The 21,350-nt window shown below is 40.0% G+C and overlaps 2 protein-coding genes across 2 annotated transcripts; one reads left to right on the top strand and one right to left on the bottom strand.

Annotated features, from left to right (window-relative positions):
* Positions 1-3,791: 3,791 nt before the first annotated feature.
* On the bottom strand, positions 3,792-12,021 carry LOC105915625 (solute carrier family 22 member 7). The gene is made up of 10 exons (XM_012849794.3): positions 11,525-12,021; positions 10,973-11,076; positions 7,088-7,242; positions 6,841-7,009; positions 6,633-6,756; positions 6,238-6,347; positions 5,424-5,638; positions 5,196-5,304; positions 4,890-5,097; positions 3,792-4,655 (listed from the first exon to the last, which is right to left on the bottom strand). Exons 1-10 carry the CDS (start codon positions 11,903-11,905, stop codon positions 4,614-4,616), a joined length of 1,617 nt encoding a protein of 538 aa, XP_012705248.2. The 5' UTR covers positions 11,906-12,021; the 3' UTR covers positions 3,792-4,613.
* Positions 12,022-13,273: 1,252 nt separating this feature from the next.
* Positions 13,274-20,337, top strand: LOC118563042. The gene is made up of 9 exons (XM_036136628.1): positions 13,274-13,410; positions 15,567-15,713; positions 17,045-17,208; positions 17,292-17,428; positions 17,611-17,704; positions 17,858-18,202; positions 18,321-18,498; positions 19,491-19,618; positions 20,101-20,337. The coding sequence occupies exons 1-9, from the start codon at positions 13,329-13,331 to the stop codon at positions 20,335-20,337; spliced, it is 1,512 nt and encodes a 503-aa protein (XP_035992521.1). The 5' UTR covers positions 13,274-13,328.
* The last annotated feature ends 1,013 nt before the right edge of the window (positions 20,338-21,350 follow it).

Raw genomic sequence — 21,350 nt, 5'->3', positions numbered from 1 at the left:
ACGGCTATCTGGTTTAAGCATTTCATTGCAACCAGCGTGAACTTCTTTTTAATCTTTATCAAACCAGAAAAGATTCCACTTTTGGGCTTCAGAACATTTTGACAGGTCTGCAGCAAAACAGTTTCATCGAGTAGCTTAATATGAACAAATTCAGACACGTACAGTACGTCTCAATGAGACACAGAAAACACGGGGCAGTTTGGAGATTACCTCCGCATCAGGATGCAGAGGATGTTCCATCATCTTGAAGACAACCGTACAACTGGAAATATTTAACAGAAAACGTTGTTAGAGTTAAACAATTTGAGTTCACATCTAATTCCCACTGTACTGTATATCTGTGTAAGGAACTTAAGTAGGAGGGCAAGGAATACTGTTGATTCTAAAAAAAATATATGTAATCACTAATTTAGCATCCATCCTGAGAGAATCTGTTTACAGACTGAATTATATATTAATTGATGTCCTTCTTTTTTTTTTTTAAAAAAAGGCTTCAACAAGTTGTCTAAACATGCAAGGATTTGCTCACTACCTGTGCACAAATGTGAAGAATACGCACCCTCTGCTGGGTGTTAGCAGAATTGCATGCAACCATGTCCAATTAAATGCTGCTGTAAAATAGTTTTTATTATTTTTTTTTATAGTAAAGTGAGGGGTACTCTGAAAATAGCTTGAGGTAATTCAGCTCATGATGTCATTTTACCGCCTATACATTGCTGAAAATTGGGGGGTAAAAGGTGATTTCATGGTCTCAAAGAAGAATATTATGGCCTGTTTTCCTCCTGTCTGAGGACGGTTCTGGTACATGTATATTCCTGCTGAAAAGTTAACCCAGTCTCATGCCTCTAACAGGTCTTCTTCCAGGATCTATCTTTATTTAGCTAACAAGCTCAGTCAGCTTCCAATCCCTGCAAAACTATAAGCATCCTCACAGGATGATCCTGACAAAACCACATGTCATCACAGAGAAGAGATCTTCAAGGACATGTGCATTGGTAGTTTTTTCACCAATAATGGAGCCAGAAAAGTTCACTTCTGGTGTCATATGGCTAGAGCTCTGTCATCCGTGAGTTTTCAGTGTCCTATCACGGTTTGTTGCAGACAACAAACACAACTTCTCATGGCTCTCCTTCAACAGTGACCTTCTATTTGCCGCTCTCCCTAAATACCAGATTTACAGAGTGCAGATGTTAAAGGATTCCCTCAGCTGAGCTTTGGATCTCTGCTCCTCAGGAGTTACTGTGGACCACTTGTTAGCTTCTCTGACTGCTTCTCTCTTCCCCTGCTGTGCCAGTTTATGTGAATTGCCATGACTTTGTAGGTATGGCAAACCATGCCATGGACTTTAAGTTTTCAGATGATGTACTGAACAGAAATCTGTCAGATTTTCAAAGCTTGGGATATTGTTTTATATCTTAAACTTGCTTTATACTTTATCCCTGGCCTTTCTGCCGTGTTTCCTTGTCTTCACAATGCTCTTTGTTTGTTAAGTTTCTCTAATAATTCTCCAATGCCTTCACCGAGAGGTTGGATTTATACTGAGACCAAGTTGCACCCAGGCGGTCTCTGTTTATTAATGAGGTGACTGTAAATCAGAATTGCACTGGATTTTATTTCTCATAGTAAAAGGGACTGGACGCAAAAAAAAAAAAATGCAACACACTTCTAATTTCAAATTTTAAAAATACACATAACGTGTAGTTGTCCGTCCATTTAGCAATGTATGCTTTGTGTTGATCAGAGACATAAAAAAGACATTGTTGTTTGATTTAAAAACACTTTGACTGAAAAAGCTCCACAAGTATGAATACTTTTGCCATAAACAGCAAAAGATGTTAAATAACTTAGGAGGTCTAAGTAAACTGTTAATGTTTTTTTTCTGTTTTCCACGTTGATTTGGAGTGGGACAAAAAAAAATGTAAAATAAGATGGACATTTCAGAAGACTAAAAATATCCTGACAGTTCCTGATGTCACCTGGCTCCTGCAGCTGCATCATGCTAACTGAGCCGTGTCTAAGCTGGGGGTGGGAGGTGTGGGGGGGGGGGGGGGGGGGGGGGAGGGGTACCAATCCCACTCCCTGGTTAAATAGTGGTGCAAACGTGAATGACCAAGGCGACGCTGTGAGCAGCTTCATGAGCCGTAAGTCATCCAGAAGAGCTACATCTTCGTACACGTTGCATCAAAGCCGAAGGGATGTGATGTCAGATGGCGGCTGAAGGTGCTCCTCTCGGACAAACTTATCGTTGCATCGAGGATATTAACCGTAAGTGCTGTAATAATGCTGCTCTCCTCGCAGCTCGAGATAGTATTATTTGATTTCCTTTTGTTTTGCTTGCTTTTGATAAACAGGACTAATCACTAATTACATTTGGAGAATTTACTTGACAGAGTCGGCTTTTTGGAAGTGGATAGGACAAACGAACGTCTAATAAGGATTTACAGACACAGGAAACAACGACAGACGCTAAGGTTCATCACACTGCTAAGCAGAATCATCTCTGGAAATCGTGTGTCACGGTAGGAACGCTAGTATTTTTATGAATGTCTGAAATTTCAGCTGACTGTAACGAGATGACGCGGTCTGCTCATGCACTCTTTGTTATTAGAGAACCGGGCCAGAGAAAAACCGGGCCGAGCCCACTCATCAAACCGGTCTAGATTTAGCGTGGTCTGGTTGTGTCAGGCTCCGTTCAGTTCAGTTTTCTTGTTATCTGTTTTACCGAGCTCGGACTGGTCCCAGCATGGTTAAAAAGGGGTAGTGTAAACGTAAACGTATAAAAGTGTGCAAATAGTCTTTAGCGTCTCAGAGTCTTAAACGGATCAAGAGCCTTTAAAACTAGTAGCATGTTTGTAAACACTTATTGAGTCTGTTGGGAACATCAGAGGATAAAGCCTAACAGCAACTGGAATGAAGGACCTGCAGAAGCGCTCCTTTGAGCATCTAGGATGAGAGAGAGAGAAGCTACAATGTAAAGTTTTAAGGATATATGGTTACGTAAATGGATTTGGGTTAGGGATGGATCCTGGGCCCACCAGATCCTCCAGAGGCGCAATAGGATGTGACACAGAGGCCACTGGTCCTGGACTAATTCCATCTGTCCAGGACCCAGCATTAGGAGATCTGTCCCCCGCATAAGGGACAGAACCCGTCTTCGGTCAGTAAATCCATCATTGCTCAATATAAATATAGCCTGATTGTACTGTTTAAATATGTAACTCTAAGAACAGTTTTTCACCTAAATAAATGGACAAGGAGCACCCTCAACGGGACGTGAATTTCCAGAAAAGATCAGATTGTGGGACTGGAGCCAAATGTTGCCTCCCTCTAGACACACGACGGTCGCAATTTTGTCTCGCTCAATTCACCTAATTTGCGTTGTTCGCATTGCGGACAGTTAATTTGCTCCTGAATGTGCCTTTAAATAAGGATGACATGTAAGTCACACACGAGTGGTTCTTCAAACTTCAGTAAAAACTGATTCAGCTTATTTACCCAGCCCAAGTCACCTACAGCCTGGGAGTTCTGTTTTTGACCTGAAATTGTTTTCAAGCTTTCCTAAACTCCACTGATGTTAACTCGCCGCTCACATTGATCTTCCTTTCTGTAATTGTATTTTTCTTTTACAGTTCATTAAAATGTCCCATACTCCGTGCTCAATTATAGCACAACACTGAATTGCATATTTAAGTAAACATGCTGCATGAAACTCCCTCGCACCCATGAGCCATTGTGTTAACCATGAAGAGACACATTTTGGGATAAGTAGTTTATTGCCATTAATGAAAATACTTTTTATTTCTTAGTTGTATTTCAAGACAGCCTGTGTGACTTAACAGAGCCAGCACAAGACAGGTGAAATGATAAAACGAAAACAGAAAAGATTACAAATAGATGAAATGGAGCTTGAATCAGATGGTTTTTCAAGAGTGGCTTGAACGTACTTCAGGAAGATCTTGAAGTGAATACAGCATGTGATGTGAGGAGAAGAGACCATTTTATTATTACATTTTATATAAAGTGAGAAGACTGTGTGACATTGTTTATGCGAGCAGAGAAAGATAGAGCGCTATCCAACTTGTCACCCAGACTTTTATGCTGAGCGGAGCGTGGAATTATCATCGTTGAATGAGAAAGGAGCTGGCTTCAGAAAGCCTCGACTTTGTACCAATGAGGAGAACCTCAGCTTTATTTCTGATCAATTTATGAAAGCAAAAAAAGCAAAGAGATTGAGAGGGAGGAAGATAGGTAGGTGGAGGCGGCCCTTTTAGGAAATGTTGAGCAAGGACTCACATGCATAGAAAAGCTGATTTAATACATTTATGGTAAATATTACCAAGAGGAAGGAAGTATATGAAGATCAGGAGGGGTCTGAGGACAGAACCTTAAAGAAATGGGAACATATAAAAGGTTTGATCTGAATGATCTGAGGTGTGCCTGAGAAATAACTGGCCTGTGGTGCCAGAAGAAGATAATCTCCCCAGTAGGATGTCATATGAGACGCTGTGGAAAGCCACAGTCAAGTAGGATGAGACGTAGTCCAGAGAAAAAGTTTACTTTTCCTTATTTCAAAATCAGTTTCACTATTACATTTTTCTTCTTACTGGTCAGTTTTAATTTTTTATTGAATTTCCATCTTCCCCGTTGACTTGCTCCTGCAATATAAATAAAAAAAATCATTTACTTCCTCATGCATGGATCCCTTCAAAGAGAAACAAAGAAGCAAAAACATCTACAGGCATTACAAAATGGCCCGTGTTTATGCAATGTGCAACAATTGTACATTTGTACCGGGTGGCTCTGTAAATAGCTAAACCTTCACTGTATATCTGATATTGGATTAGACATAATGTCCCTTTGACGCTTTCCCCCCCTCTTTTTTCTGTTACCTGGGGTTTCTCAATGTCTTCGATGAACTCTGGCAGCTGGCTGTTTAATGTTTCAGGCAGGAGTGAAGCAACCAAACCGGAGCCGACCGCCACAGCGCAGTACGTGGCAGCAGGGAGGAACTGCCACACGTCTTCCAACAGCATAACCAGCGGGGAGATGGACACGCCCAGCCGTGCCACAAACGAGGTGTAGCCTAGACCGTTCTGCCTGGAAAAGGGCAGAGAAGTTATTAGAGATCTGCCTAAGTAAAAACCTAAAAATGAAACGTTGTCCTGAATTAATCTGACTATATAGGTTTGACTGACCGCACTACTGTAGGATAGAGTTCAGTTGTGTAAAGGAACATTATCGTGAAGGAGGCCTCCGACATTGACTTTCCAAGGACGGCCACAACGGTACGAATGACCCACTTATCTGGGGGAAACGTCCACAATGTTTGTAGATGTACAAGAAAAACGCCGAAAGCACAGAAAACTTGAATTATTCAGAAATGTATTTCCAAAAGACATGACCCTCTGAAACCGAAATGTTACCTTGTGAAATGAAAATGTTGATGAACAGACAAAGACCGGCGGACAGCAGAGTTGCCATCTCACAGCGCCTTCGGCCGATTTTCTCCAAAAAGAAATAGACGCCAATCTTCATCGGCATTTCGATTGAAGCAAAGATGAATTGTGTGAGGAACGGATTTAGTCCAAACCCTGTTATGTTTAGGCTTATCCCATAATAGGTAAATGCTACACCAAACCTAGAAGAAAAGAAGAAGAAAGATTTAGCTTTAAATATATATATTTTTTGTCATACTCACTTTCCTTCTCTATGAATATCTCTACCTATTTGTCTGGAGTTCAAATCTGGGGCAATCTGAAAATCTGTTTTCTCTGTTGTTTCCTCAGAGTTTTCATTTGCTCGTCAAATAAATCAAAGTTCAGTTTTATTAAGCTGGCCTATCTGCACACAGAACATACTTTTCTATTCAAAGTTCTGTAACATGTTGGTGTTATCATATGATCAGAGACTGACATTGTGACTATACCTGGTAACGTCTTGCAGTATATCGGCAGCCCCGTTACACCTCGTTCTTGCTGTCAGTAGCTGGCAAACCTGTTAGCTAGACTTTTAATGTGGTTTCTATGGGTGAGTCTGTGCCGACATGCTATTGTGAAAGAGTCGGTCATACTAATGTGTCAGGAAGACGTGGCATTGTGAAAAGCATTGCATTCATGGACCCTAAACAGAACCATTCTTTGGTGCCACATTAAAAATCACCACACAAACATGAAGATTGCTGCTACAAAAAAAAAGGAGACTCGTTCGGTCACCCAATCACATTAAATGAATACATACCAAACTATCCCTGAGCATATTGCCAGTTTTCTGATGTTTGGGGTCCTGAAAAGATCTACAACGCTGTACTTCTTCTCTCCATTATCGGTTTCTGCAGATTCCAGTAACATCTGTGACAAAGAAGGAAAGTGGAAGAAGCTCAGAGTGCTCAACTGGATTCCTTTTATAATTGTCTGAGATTGTCAATTAACAAGCTGACAGTAACTGTTTTACAGAAGAAGAGATGCCGCCATATGCAGCATGACTGAGGTGGGCTGAATATGAATGGACAGCATCCTTTTCCGTTTTTTGTTTTGTGCTTTGAACGCCTTGTGTCTACTGTGCAGTTATGCACCATATGGCTGTGAAATCCAGAAGACTTCAGGGGATGTGAATATTGGTGCAAGGCACCGTACCTTTGGTGTGATGGTACTAATACACTTGGACCGGTTGTTCGTCTCGGCACATTTCATGATGTAATGATGTGCAGCATCTGCCTTCTTCTTTGCCACAAGCCACCTAGCAGACTCTGGAAGCCACCTGAAATGACAAAGTTGAGGTGTTTCATGGGCCGAAGATATAATATTGGCTTCTTTTAATAAGAAGACGTTTTAACTTTATTACCGCCAAGCAAAGATGGCCAGAATCAGGGGCGACGAAACAACCACAATGAGCATCCTCCAGTCCCTCACCAAGAACGCGATCCCTGTCAGAAGCCAGTTCCCCAGGCTCCAGTCCAGGCTTATGATCACGCCTGAGAAAGTCCTGCGCTCTATGCTACACCATTCAACATCTGAGGAAACAATGGCATGGATGAAAGGTTAGATCAGAAAACCAAGGAACAGAAGTGCAGCAGAAGGATTGTCCTTACTTAAAGCAATGGAGATAATGCTGATGCCTGCCAGGGACATTCCTGTAAGGAATCTCATGATGCTGAACATTACATACGATGTGGAGAAAGCGCTGAGAATCGCAAACGTCAAGGATGATATGTAAGACACCAGCAGCAGTCTTCGTCGCCCAAACCTGGTCATGAAGGAATCAGTTTAAAATGAAAATGTTTAAAAGTGAGAATTCACTCCTGAGACTCCTCAGATCACCAGGAAACTTTCTAATTATCTTGTTTATCTCAAAATCTTTGTTACTGTCTTGTCAGTGTTATGCCATAAGCTGGTTGAATATGCTTATTATTATTATTAATTATAATTTGGTATTATAATTTAAATAATAAATCATTCAACTCAAAATTCCGCTATAACAAATATAGTTCAAATGGTGGTGATGTTAGCTATAAGCTTGTAAGTATTTATACCACTAATGCATTAGTTAATTTGCTGTTATGAACTCATTTATGCTGGAATAAATGATCAGGTCGGACTGTTAACCGACGAGGTTTATCCAGCAGGCTGTGAGAACCCCAATGTAACTGCAATTAGAGTTTAAATCCTTATTCCTTATCACCATCCAATGATATTGTCTCTGTATTAATATCAGATGTTAACTCCAAAGGAGGTTAGCTCTGAATTCTGAATACCCAGGCAACTGAATTGGACTGAACACAAAACAATGTCTATTCCGCAGTCGTTGGTTTTATTGAACCAAAAGCAATTCCCTGTTACAGTAATTCTCTGATTCAAACAACTTTGGAATTCTTACTCATTACTAAACTAAAACATGCAAAATATATATGTGGAAATAAAGAACAAAACAAAAATAAACAATGGATTAAAATGAGCGGTTCGCAGATCTTAACTTAACTCAAAGTTGTTTAACACCGCCCTCGAAACATCGGCATTTGACGTATCAGCATTGATAGACAGAACAGCTTCGGGAATCTCACTGGACGCTTTGATGTCTTACCAAAAGCTAGTTCAGCTAAGCTCCCTACAGTTAAGATACACGTCACCCTCCCAAGATGGCTGCTACGATGACGTATGAGGGGAGGTCCTAATGACGTAACCACGCTTACGCTGATGGGATAATGCCTCGCTTCGAGAGGGGGCAGCTAACTGGGAGTTTAAAGCAAAGCCCGCGACTTGAGCTCGGACAAAGAGATTAAACTGATAAGAAGAAGCGAAAAGAGAGAGGGGGGGGAAAGCAGGGAAAAAGATGAAAAGAAATGAAGCAGTGACCCACGGCGGGGTTCTTGACGGATCACAAATCAACACAGCAAAATCAATTGTAAAATGCATGCACATACAAAGAAAATGTTCAGCAAAATAATTCCAACTTCATCGTGGAATAAAAGCATTAACCAACACCTACAAAGTTCTAACGCCTGCCCAGGCACTTCTAAACACCCTGTTGGTGAGACAGAAATAAAAGGGGAGACCCCGTTACTTTGAGGTGCCTCGGGGCTGGTCCGGAGCGCTCCGAGTAAAGCGGCTTTCTGGACGCGTCTTGACGAGTGCAGTTGTCCACAGGCTGCAGCGGGACGGGGAAGAAACTCCTTCGTTTCTTCCACCGGGTTCACAGTCGCTTTGTTGGCCAGACAAAGCGGGGTCCTCTTCGATCACTGGGAGATACGGCGTCTCTCAGTCTTTTGATCAGAGGGAATTTAAAAGTACTTATTTTAGTCGACCTCCTGTTATGTAAAGCAGGGAATAACCGTTGCGTCGAAAACTCTCGGTCCAGCGAGCAATCGAACACGTGGCGTGGGATTACCCCAACGGAGACAGCTGTGTGTGTCTTCTCGGGTTGGCTAAAAGCCAGGGAAGAAGGAAGATTGTCGTGTGTGATCGGCTTTTATAGCCATCACCATAGCAACCTTATCTTGATCGGCGGCCATTTGGCCGTGTTGCGTGATGGGAGTTGGTGGCCATTTTGACCACATGAGTTGGTGGCCATTTTGACCACATTGCATCATGGGTAACGCAGTCCGTTACGTCCCGAATTGATGCCGTTTTCTGTCACGTCTGAACTGGCACAACATACCCCCCTTTAGCTTTGAAGAGTGGGATGCTGGTCACAGTCTTTAAAGCTACAACCAAGTCCATTCTGGCGTGACGAAAATCCGTTGTGCATGAGTGGAACAACCTAATAGTCTTTCTAGTAGTCCATTGGGATTCATGCAGTTCAGTTCATCATCCAAGAGGAGGAAAAACAAAGCATTCATTGTGCCTGGGTCAGTGACCTAGCCTGGGCAGGACTAAGCTATAGCTAGTAATTTCTATTGGCTAATAAGGCAACAATAAAGTAATAATAAAAAAAAGAAATGCAAACTTCACAATCACCATTGTCAATACATTCATTGGTCATCAGGTTTGAACTTTGAACCAAAGAAAGGAGAGAGGGAAAAAGGGAAAGTCCGTTACGTCCCGAATTGATGCCGTTTTCTGTCACGTCTGAACTGGCACAACATCAGTGTTCCTTTGTATATTTACTGTTTTTTAATGAATATAATTATATTATATTATATTATATTATATTATATTATATTATATTATATTATATTATATTATATTATATTATATTATATTATATTATATTATATTATATTATATTATATTATAAATGTATCAAGATGGTTGGTACCCCTGGTAAAAACATCTAAAAAGGCTTAAAATAATGTCATCTTTTACTATAGTAGCCTAGTCTCACACTAAACATTATCAGAAAAATCCAACATTTAATTTAGGCACATTAAATCCATGTTTGGAAACAACAGTTCTTTTTGCAGATTTTTTTTTATTTGTTGTTTTATACTTTATGTTTTAAACAAAATGTAAATTTTACCCACGGGTAAATTATTGGTCCCATTTACTCCATTTTCAAGAAATCTAGCCCAGCGATTTTTTTTCTTTTCTAATCAGAACATTTAATTGGTCGTTTATGTTTCCTCGTGTCCTTTGGGATAAAAATGTGACACAGAGGCCACTGGCCACTAGGCGGTGGCCTCTGTGTCACACGTGGATCTTGCCACCATCTAAATAGGATCATATGGGAGACTACAGCAAACCAGTTATTTGGGAGCAATGCCAGAATAGGGGGAAACATTTTTATTCTCTCCTGCTATCTCAGATGTTGTAAGGTTTGCTAAACAGAGACACTTACAGGAACTGTGTTTTGGTCTGACAAGACTATACTGAAATTTGTGGCAGCAAACATGTCTAAATTATGAATATGTGAAAAGCACCTCCTACCCGCTGTTAAGCATTTATTCATGATGCTGGGGGTCTGTTTCTCTTCCAGACACTTCAGAGTACCTAGCTAGAACACACTACTGGAAAGACTTGAATCTTTACAGACAAGTCTGCTGGTCTGTTCCTGGAAGAAGGACATCATTTTGTCTTTCACCATGGTTGATGGTCTAAACTGTATGGACAGATCAACACAGAAAGAGTTCACCAGACTCAAAATCAGCTTTCCTCTTTGGTCATCTCAGTCCCCAGAATTAAATCCTAAGAGAAAAGAGCAAAAGTTAATTCAGGGCTGTGGATAATCTGGAGTCATTGTCCAAACCAGGATGGTCAAAGATCCGCTTTCTGTACAACATGGGAGAAAGCTGTAATAGTATTGCTTTAATATTGTAAAAAAGGGATTTATATGAAGCACTATAAAGTTTCATAAAGGATTGTTGGCGTGCCAATAATTGTGGCGATCTGTTTTTACAAAATGCTTATTTCCAAAGAGTTTCATACTCAAAGCTGAATGTTTCAGTGAGGGATTATGCAGCAACAGCACCAGAGTATCTTTATATTTGAAGGCTTTTTACACAGACATGTAGACACTGCGTATTTTTCATTTCAGTCCTCACCTGTCACTCAGAAACCCAAATAGTGGAGCTCCAATCATGACACCAATAAAGAATATTGTAGCCGTCGCCTTGTTCATCCCCTTTCTGCTGCAGACAAGATCCCACTGCAATGGGCAGTGGAAAAAAAGATGATCGATTTAAGCAGAAACATTGATTAAAGTTTCAGCCTCATGGTCTACGTCAGGGGTCACCAACATGGTGACACCAGGTAGCCCCCCAAGGGCCACACGTGGTGCCCTCAAAAGATAGTGCAACCTTCCGGTAAGCTGCATCTAAAATGTTATTATATCCAGTTGCTCTTCCTTTTTAATCAGATTCGTATTTAGATACATTTAAAATGACAAAAGCATTAGAAACGTGTTTATATTACATAAAGTTAAGGTGAGCTCTGACTATTCCGGTTCAAAGGTCAGTACAGGTAGCCCTTCGTGTGAAACAGTACCGATGAAGAAGCTCACAGTTTCTAAAAGGTTGCTGACCTCTGGTTTACGTTACAAAGACACGTCTCATTCTGAAACATGAGGGCTATTGCATTTTTCCTACAGCACTTACCTCTGTTACCAGCGTAGCTTTAAAGGTGCTGTTGTCATACACCCATCCGCTCTGACACTTAACAAGAGATGCCTCCTGGCTGCTGTTTGAGCCCGATAAATACTCATATTGGGGCGTTGCAAACATCTGGCACGAACTAAGAGTCCCATCTCGCTCCGTTGGAATGGAAACCGACAGCTTCTGGTGTAGAGTCAGATTTCCAAAGACGCCTCCATCTTCCAGGGCGCTGATGTTGCAGTGGTGAGGGGGGACGGCCGCCATGAAGTTGTTCAGCAGGAAGTGGCACGGCAGAGTGATCAGAGAGAGCATCTGGATCAAGAAGAGCCTCACTTGGAATTTCCCAAATCCATTGATTTCAGAAAGTACGTTGTCGAATTTCATTTTGCTGCCGATCGGGGAAATCGAAAAAAGAGGCGACGAACAGAGAAAGTGAGGCGACGCAAAGGGGAGACAGAGTTAAAAAGACGCCTTTACTGCCATGTTGTTAATCATTACGGCTATCTGGTTTAAGCATTTCATTGCAACCAGCGTGAACTTCTTTTTAATCTTTATCAAACCAGAAAAGATTCAACTTCTGGGCTTCAGAGCATTTGGACAGGACAGGACAGTTTCATCTCGTAGCTTAATATGTACAAATTCAGACACGTACAGTACGTCTCAATGAGACACAGAAAACACGGGGCAGTTTGGAGATTACCTCCGCATCAGGATGCAGAGGATGTTCCATCATCTTGAAGACAACCGTACAACTGGAAATATTTAACAGAAAACGTTGTTAGAGTTAAACAATTTGAGTTCACATCTAATTCCCACTATACTGCATATCTGTGTACACAGCAAATGTCAGAGTGTTAAAATCCCAGAGTTTTGATGACCAGAGTATAATTCATACACTTTGGAGTAAACTGGGCTTAAAGTACACTTGTCAGGTTTCACCAGAAACGCTCTCAAGTGTTAGTATATTGGTTTAGTGCTGATGTGGAGCTGTTGTAGTGTGAATGGTGGGATGATGAACTCTTTGAGAGTCGTTACTTTCCCGTCCGCATATGAGTTTAGGTTTCGATACGTCATCAGATCGACTATGCGTAGTCATTGGTTGAATCATGACGCAGCCTCGGACACCAGTTTCCAACGGACATCCGAAACCGACATTTTGATTCCGCGGGACTGTAGGTAAGAAACCACCAAGTGAATCATGCCGAATACTCCTGTTTGTCTTCTTGTTTTAATTCTCATAACTAAATCACTAAAAACGCCAATGTAGAAGTAGTTTAACTAGCTAACTTACTATACCAATGGTAGCTAAAGTAATTGCGAATGTTAAATCTAGTAAAACTGTTTTTTTTCAGCACTCATAGCTACCGCAGCCCTGTGCAAAATTGACTTACGTTAGCCAGTGTTTCCCGCAGCGCTATCTTGGCCAAACTCGCGCTAACGCCTCGCCAACATTCCAAAAAAAAAAAAAAAAAAAAAAAAATGAACCTAACTCGATGTGCTTGCATTTGTATTTGACGTTAATACGCGTTTTTTTTGTTGCTTTCGCGCCTGCATATAGTGAATTGGAGGGAAAAAACAGGCAAAACGTCGTCCACGCAAAGCATGTGCCCCCCCCCCCTCCCACAACTTACCGCCTCACCTTAGCTGGGGGAAACACTGCGTTAGCTAGCCTTGGAAGTTAATGTTAAGTTAGAGATTCCCTGAAATGATAGAGTCTGAGTTTATTTGCACCACATTTGGAATTGTGCGTGTTCAATAAACCAATTGCATTTTTATGTTGTAGTAATCTGTGAGGAAAACTACAGCAATGCTTTTCAAAGTGCAGTACCAAGGAAAGAAGAAGTACATCAAACTCAATGGAGCATCATATCCAGCATTTCTCAGGGAGGGTAAGTTAATGTTTATGGCATTCTTCTCTTCGTTCTCTTTATAATTTAAGTTTAGATTAGACGTGGTGTAAACCGAGTCATTGACAGATTTTTTTTTAGCAGTGATGGAAACATCTGAAGGTCGAATCAGGGTTCCTACAAAGTCTAGAAAGTTTGGAAAATGCTTGATTTTAATTTATTTCTTCAGGACGTCAGATGTAACTAAAAATATAAATAAAACTGGCTGGTAATCGTTATTTTTTGTTTAATTTCGTGAGGCAGCCTCTGTTACGATGCACATCTCGTGTAATTCCATGTATTTGGCGCCTTGTGTATTCGACTGGCGCGCAAACATCTAGGCCTAGCTACATTAAGAAATGTTGCTTGCTGTCATTTTATCGATAACTGACCAGAAGATGATAAATGTGATGTGAGCGCTATGGGAGAATCAACCTTCACCAGCCATTCGAAAGGTAATTGGAGACAAAGATAGAAATACAATTATGAATTTGAATGAATTCCTTAAAAACATTAATTCATATCGAATCAATATATATAGTTGTAATGTTGAGGAGAGGGTCTTTCCATCGTGCACGTTTGTGTGAGCACTTTTTACAAAAGTAAAACTTTAAATTTGTAACGTCTGCAGCATTGTATGCAATCGAAAGTTTAGTTTTTCATGATGCTTAGAAGATTAAACTTTCGGGAGTGACCACCACGTTTACCAGAGTGAGTTCTGTAAATATTCGTGATAGTAACCATAGCAACGGGCGTGACAAAGAAAATCTGATATGACAATATAGATCTGTGCATCATGTCTTGCTGTGTAAATACATACTAATAGAGCTGCCACTAAAAAGAATGAATGAAACAAGCCAGTGTTGGCTGAATATGTTTAGATTCTGGTAAATAGTCTATTGATAACACTTAAACACTCTTAACAATGTTTATTTATTAAAATAATATTTTAAGGTATTTAAGGAAGATATTCATGTATTATACTCATTTTTATCATTGTTATTATTCCAACCATCTACAAAAAACTCAACCGACAACAAATATACAAAGATATAACCACATTTTTAAGAAATATCCAAAGAGTGATTTAATATACATAAGTTGTATTTTCATTGAAGATTCTAATAATTTAACTTGTATTTTTCTAAAGGGGTGCTGTTTATACTATTTATATTCTTTAATTGTGTTGCTGCTTGAAAAATGGATTTAGGGACCTTAAAAATGCTTGAAAAGTGCTTAAAAAATGAAAAGATAATCAAAATTTGTACAAACACTGACTATGAACTCTTCATATATTACAAACTGCATAATCTAGCCTATATGCTCCTATATCCTGTAAGTTCATGATTAAAAATGAAAATGTGAATTAAACTGAAAGCTATTATAATTAATAGCTTATAGTCTTATAATTAAAATATGAAAATTAAAATAGAGTAATAAATTATGGTGCACAGGACAGGTTTCATTTGGAGGATGGCTCCATTTATTATCAAAACAAAAATAAATCATAGATTAGGTGGGTGCGGGCGAGGGTGAACCTCGCGCCGGGCTGTAGAGCGCAGGCTCGTCAGGCAGTGACCACTCGAGGAGGAGGCCTTATATGGCCTACGCTGTCCTCGTCAGCGTCCTCACCATTAGGTCCACCAAACCTAGCTCCTGGAGCAAATTGTGAAACTCCTGAAATCCTCCAGAGGGTCTGGTGGACCCGAGTACAGCAACAATGTCCCCTATGCAGCTGTTTCTGCTCTCCAGAGCATATACGAGCGGTGACTCTCTCAGTTAATGCTAATGATAAACATCTAAAAAAGATGGCCGCCAAGGGGTTTCGAAACTCTTGCCTCTGACGTGCATAAATTTCACCTCAAACTTTTGTTTTTACGTGTGTCAATTTCGCTCTTGACGCGCAAATGGACACAAAGTGGTCAAGCGTATAACTAGACGTGGTTGGCGCAAATTTGACACGCTATTCGTGTCTGGTGTGAACGCACAGTTACACAACCACTGGTTTAGATGTATGTTTATATGAAATTTTATTCTTAGCACCATGCTAGTCTACTGTAGCTTTGCCCATTACGATAGAAATAGTGCTAAAAAACATTATTGTTCTCCAACTTTGTTGCATTTTTAAACACAACTTATGTTTTTTTCTGTACTCAAAGCTAAAGAGAAGTTCAGCATACCCCCTGAGACAAACATGTATGTGCTGGATGACAGTGGAACAGAGGTTGACGAAGAGGTCTTCAGCGACATCCTGGAGGAAAAAGCAGACATCCTGTGGACCATTGTTGATGTTCTTTCAGTTTCTGGTAAGTGGTTGTACAATTACAATGTACATTGCAGAGTTACAATATAGGGCTGTCGCGGTGAAGGATTTTCCCTTGGGGTAATTTTGAGTGTCGCCATTTATTTATTTATGTTTGATTTATTTGTTGCTATAGGCCTATAAATAAGTGTTACGATGTGGTAAGCATGCACAAAAACGAGTACATTTTAGTAACCAATGTAACCGGATCTATCAGCGTCTCTGCGCATTGAACAGCTGTCACTCAGCCCACAGTTACAATGGGAACACACTGTCTTTGAATGAGTCATTATAACCCCTCAAAAACGCTGATTCATTAAAAGATAGTAACACAAGGTGTTAATTATTTTTAACTTTGAGCTCCACTTTTCAAGGCTCAGCTGACCAGCAATGCGTCGCATGGGTAACGCTGAAGCTGATGCGATTTAATGCGTGACTCTCTGATTTTTGTTTTCCGTGGCTTCCTCGCGCTGTGGATGCTGACCAGCGATGTTGCTGATGCCATTCATGGTAAATGCCCTTAAACGATTAAAAGGATGACACAACATATTTCGCTTTCCTGCAACCTTTTCACAGGATCTGTATGACTTGATCTAAAAGACAGATGCAGGTCATCGCACGCGCTCAATCGATCAATCTCATTCACTGTTTAGGCTTAAGTGCAAATCTACGAAGCCTCTACAAATTACCATGATGAAAACAGTCTCATTATCCTTTTTAACACATTTAACATTCAATACACATGCATGAATTTCGAAACAAGAAAGGTATTGCCTTATGAAAAAAGAAATCACGCGCATATCGCGATTGCTGGGATTACTTGCATTCCTCTGCGGTTGGCTTGTCAGTAGCGCGGTAATGCAATATTGCGGTTATCGAAACAGCCCTATTACAATACCAATGTGTTAACATTGTAATTTATTTGCTATCACAAAACCAAAACAGTAGCTTCTCACCAATGTCTTGATTTGAGCTTTCTCTGTTAAAGTACCTCTTTGCATATTTCTAACCTTATCTCTTATCTGTTCAGTGTTCACATTAGGATGTGAAAAACTACATTTGAGATAAAATGGATTAGCCGGTAAGACTGTTGCCCCGAGTACCTCTCAAAAAACAGTCAGTCTTGCCATCTAGTAGTTATTGTATCATTGCCTAAACTGCTTAAAGTCTGGCCACATTACGCTACCAAAACTCATGTAATTTATAAATGGCAAAGAAAACAGTTTCCTGGAAGCAGTCTCACCATGCTCTTTTTTTAACCTCTCCTAACTTAAACCTGTGGAAACATTGACTGAAATATCTTTTCTTGAATGATGATCTTTTTGCCCTTTTCAGACTCTCCGATCCAATCCTCGTGCACAGACACCTTGTCACTATCATCACCCTCATCGGACAGTGATGCTTCTCTGATGTCCCCAAAAAGACAGCGCATTGATGACGCCTTTGTGATGTCCCCAAAAGGTCTACATACTGATGACAGTTCTTCTCAAGCCAAAGAGGTGATTTCAGAACATTTCTATTTATGTTGTAAATATTACATTTACCTGTTACCGTTACCACAAAAATTATTTCTCTTGTCAAGCTTGTCAAAAGAATTCTGGAACAAAAGCCTGGAGGGGAGAAAATCCTTGCAAACTATGCAATGACAGGAGAGATGAAGGACCGAGCACGCCGTGATCTCGTCAGCATCGTTGTTGCTGAAATGTTTGAAAAGTATGGGTAAGTAAAATGCTTTATGGTGCATGATTTGGTAAAGTGTATATTCATAGTATTCAATTGCATATATGGTAGTTGTAATCAAAAAGCTCATTAAATGACAACTGTGGCCATTGAGCTGTGGCCTTGCACAGATCATAGATTTTCCGGTGTGTTGGTTTTAATACATAACATTTATTCCACAGACGTGCTCCCCCTATGGATAAAAGAGCACAGTATGCATTGGGGATAGTAACACTGTTCCCCTCTCTAAAAGATCCCTACTCCAAAAAAGGCTATGTGAGTACATATTTAAAATATTAATCTTAATAAACAAATGAATAATGTTCTGGTGCATTTTAGAAGTCTCACTCTACTTTTCCAAAGATCTCTATTAATTCATGCTGAAACTATTTTTTTATACATTTCCATCTTTTTTGAAACTGTCTTTAGGAACACTTTTTTGACATAGACAGCAATGAGGGCTACATTGCCTGGAAGATTAAAAACACACAGCGAGAACTCAGCAATGGCGGTACCAATGGGGGTAGGAGAAGGAGCTCTCGCACTATAGGCAGCAGCGGACCAAACTTAGAGAGAGAAGTGACTAAAGTGCAGCAGTTGGAGGGAGACCAGTGTCGTGAGGCCATATCTTTACTGAAACACAGCACAGACAACGGACAGATCTTCATGAAAATGAGAGAAACCTTCCAGCACAGGCAAAAGTTGATCCATGATTCTGAGCAATGCAGCACAGTGCTTACTGTGTTCCCAAGGTTTCTAGACACAAAAGGCCTGGTAAGTTTTTTTTGTAAGCACATTTTTTTTGCAATGCCAAGAACAGCTGTTCAAAGATGAAAACCACTACCACTATACCACCATCATCAATACACATATGCTTGCTTCCTCCCCTTAGGTGACGCAAGACTTTGACCTGTTGTTTGGAGTTGAGACTTCATCAAAACTCCTTGAGAAATGGGATTTCCTGAAAGCCAAAGTAATACAGCAAGCCAAGAACATCAGCAAGACACCCCTGCTTGACCACCTTATCCAGTCTGCAGAGGAGAACACTGAAGAGGATGACGAGGTCCCAGGTAAATAATTGACATGAATCTGGTGTGGATCTTTCAAATGTCGACTTGTTTAATTTCTTTAGCATGACAAATGGCTGTGTAGACAATTATATTTTTTAGGGCTGCAACAACAAATCAATGAAATCGATAGTGAAAATAATCGAAAAAGAATTTCATTATCGATTAGTTTGGTCTGTGACGTCACTGTGGAAAATCCCAGTCAGTGATGTTACTTCACAATGGTGAAAAACGCATTTCTATGCATAAAACGCATCTGAAAAACAGAGCAGAGATCGCAGAATTTGCTGCTGCGGGAAAATTGCACTGTGTGATGTTTTATGTGTTTCGAGATGTGTTTTCCTCAGCATTTTACGCAAAGTCCTGACAGTAATCTAGTCTTCGGTAAACTTCACTGAATGAGCGCAAGTCTGTGCATCAATCAAACGGTGGTCGGAATGGAAGAGCAATGACCCTTGACTAAAATATTAATTTTGATCAAATATGTTGTTTGATTTTATATTTATCTTTAAACTCTACGTGAAACAAAACTAATTGTTTTTTTTATGAGAGCAGTAACTGTAATGAGATTATGTAATTGTATATAAATGTTAAAAATCTCATACATTTACTGAATAATAATGCTGTTTACTGTAATACAGAAAATGTAATATATGTTACTGTAGAACATTCAACCACACACCTCATAATGTATAGTCCACGAAGAATATTTTTCACAATGTATAGTCCACATAGATTAATTTACTAGCGTTTTCATTAGATTCAGTTTGCACAATGTTTGAAGGAGAGCATTGTGCAGAATAAAATTTCCCTGATAAAATACAGGCCTTTTAATCCAACCAATTGATTAATAATTGACAGGTTAATCGATTATCAAAAAAATTGTTAGTTGCAGAACTAGTATTGTTATTGAAAAGAGTTTTAATATTGATGTAGTTTCAAAGGTTTTGTTCAGGTGTATATCATACTTAAAGCAGGTGCTTCTGCCTCCTCAGGTTGGGATAGTGACATGGCCTCACTGCTACTGTTGGTCTACCTACTGCCACCACCTCCAAGTGGAAAGAAGGGAGCTGTAAAGATCAGTACCCGAGAAGCTGTGGACCATGTAGTCAAATTTCATAAGGTCAGTGTGTCCTGATCTCCCATGGCAATAGCCATTGTCAAAAGGCAATTGTGTAACCCCCCAGATTATTGATCGGTTTCTTTTTAATGTCACCTCCACAGAATTTTAAGTCTGATAATTTATGTTTTGCCTCCTTGAAGTGCATAGCGAATAGAGAGTGGGGTTAACCTCTTTTGACTGCAGTCTTGAGCTCGTTCATTCTTATTTTTAGTTGTCTGTTTGTCTTGCCAACGTATTGGAGTTTGCAGGGATATGTGATAAGGTAACCAACATTGATGACCTCTCTGTTTAATTCTTCCTCTTTGTGTGACCGTGGTACAAAAACCTTGGTTGCCTTATAACATGCTGAATATATTCTGCATGGGAAGCTAACTGTGCCATCAAAGGTTTCTATCAGAGTGTGTCTTATCCATCAAAATGTATTGTTCAGTGTAGATGAATTTCAGTTTATTGTTATCTTACAGTCATGTCGCAACCTTCAGGAGCACTCTGGTCCAAACCAGCAGAGGCAGCCCTACATCCTGGCAGTTGGGACGTCAAGAAAGCACATCCACGAGTTCTACATTGCATTGGATGGTCATCTCATTCCCTGCAAGGGCAAGTCTTCCCTGTCAGCCTTTGATGAACTTTTCAAAGCACATTATGTTTTCGGCATCTCCTACGACCAGGCCTTAAATGGCATGTACACTGTTTGTGCAGACCACCATCTACAACATTGATGTAGGTCATTCTCACGAAACTGCCCAGAGTCAAGGATCTAAGAGCTAAGCTCCTTAACTAAACAGATGTTCAGATGCTTTGTTTGCAAGTCTAGTTTTGTTACCGTTCAAGTGTTGATCCGTCATCTCAAAGTTTTCCATGCCTTTTATCCTGGTAAGAAGTTTCAATTGATGTGTGACCAGAGTGGATGCCACCAGAGATTTTGGACTTTTTCAGGCTTTAGAAAACATCTCCATAATAAACATAGCGCTAAAAGTCTAGATCAATTTGAGAAGGAACCCGTCATAGTTGAAAACGAACCTGTCATAGTTGAGAACGAGCCCGTCATAGATGACGTATTTGACGAATCCATGGTTAATTTAATTCCAGAGCAACCAGAGAATTCTCAAAGCTGTAATGAGACCAGGCAACATACCCAAGAAATGTGTGCATCCCTTATTGCAAATCTCCAAAGCTGTGGTGTGGCTACTAATGTCATAACGACTGTTGTTGAAAATATGGAGGAACTTGTAGAGGAATTGCATTCAAATGTTAAAGATGATGTTGTAAAATTACTCTCTAATGATGAGGAGATCAGAACAAAGTTTGAAGATTATTTTGACAACCTTGAAAATCCATTTAGCAAACTGAACACTGAGGCAAAAAGGAAAAAAACATTTCAGTGAGAAATGGGGTATTGTAGAACCTGTTGAGGTAGCCCTAGGAGTGAGGTACGACACTAGAAGGAATCGAACTACTGGCACATATGATCAAGTTCCCATAACAGACAAATTTGTTTATATTCCTCTATTACAAACTTTGAAGTTTATATTCACCAACCAAGAGATCTGTGATCATTTTGTGCAGCCTTGTGAGAAAACTGGGTTTTACAAAGACTTCTGTGATGGTAACTATTTTAGAGATCACCCCCTCTTCTCTGAAAAACCAAACTCTCTCCAAATACAGATATTCTACGATGATTTTGAAATGGCAAATCCACTCGGATCCAAGCATGGTATCCATAAGGTTGGAA

Source organism: Fundulus heteroclitus, chromosome 5 (assembly GCF_011125445.2).
Source record: "Fundulus heteroclitus isolate FHET01 chromosome 5, MU-UCD_Fhet_4.1, whole genome shotgun sequence".
Classification (NCBI taxonomy): Eukaryota; Metazoa; Chordata; class Actinopteri; order Cyprinodontiformes; family Fundulidae; genus Fundulus; species Fundulus heteroclitus.
The sequence above is the reverse complement of the archived record's forward strand: the minus strand, read 5'-3'. Positions and strand labels throughout refer to the sequence as shown.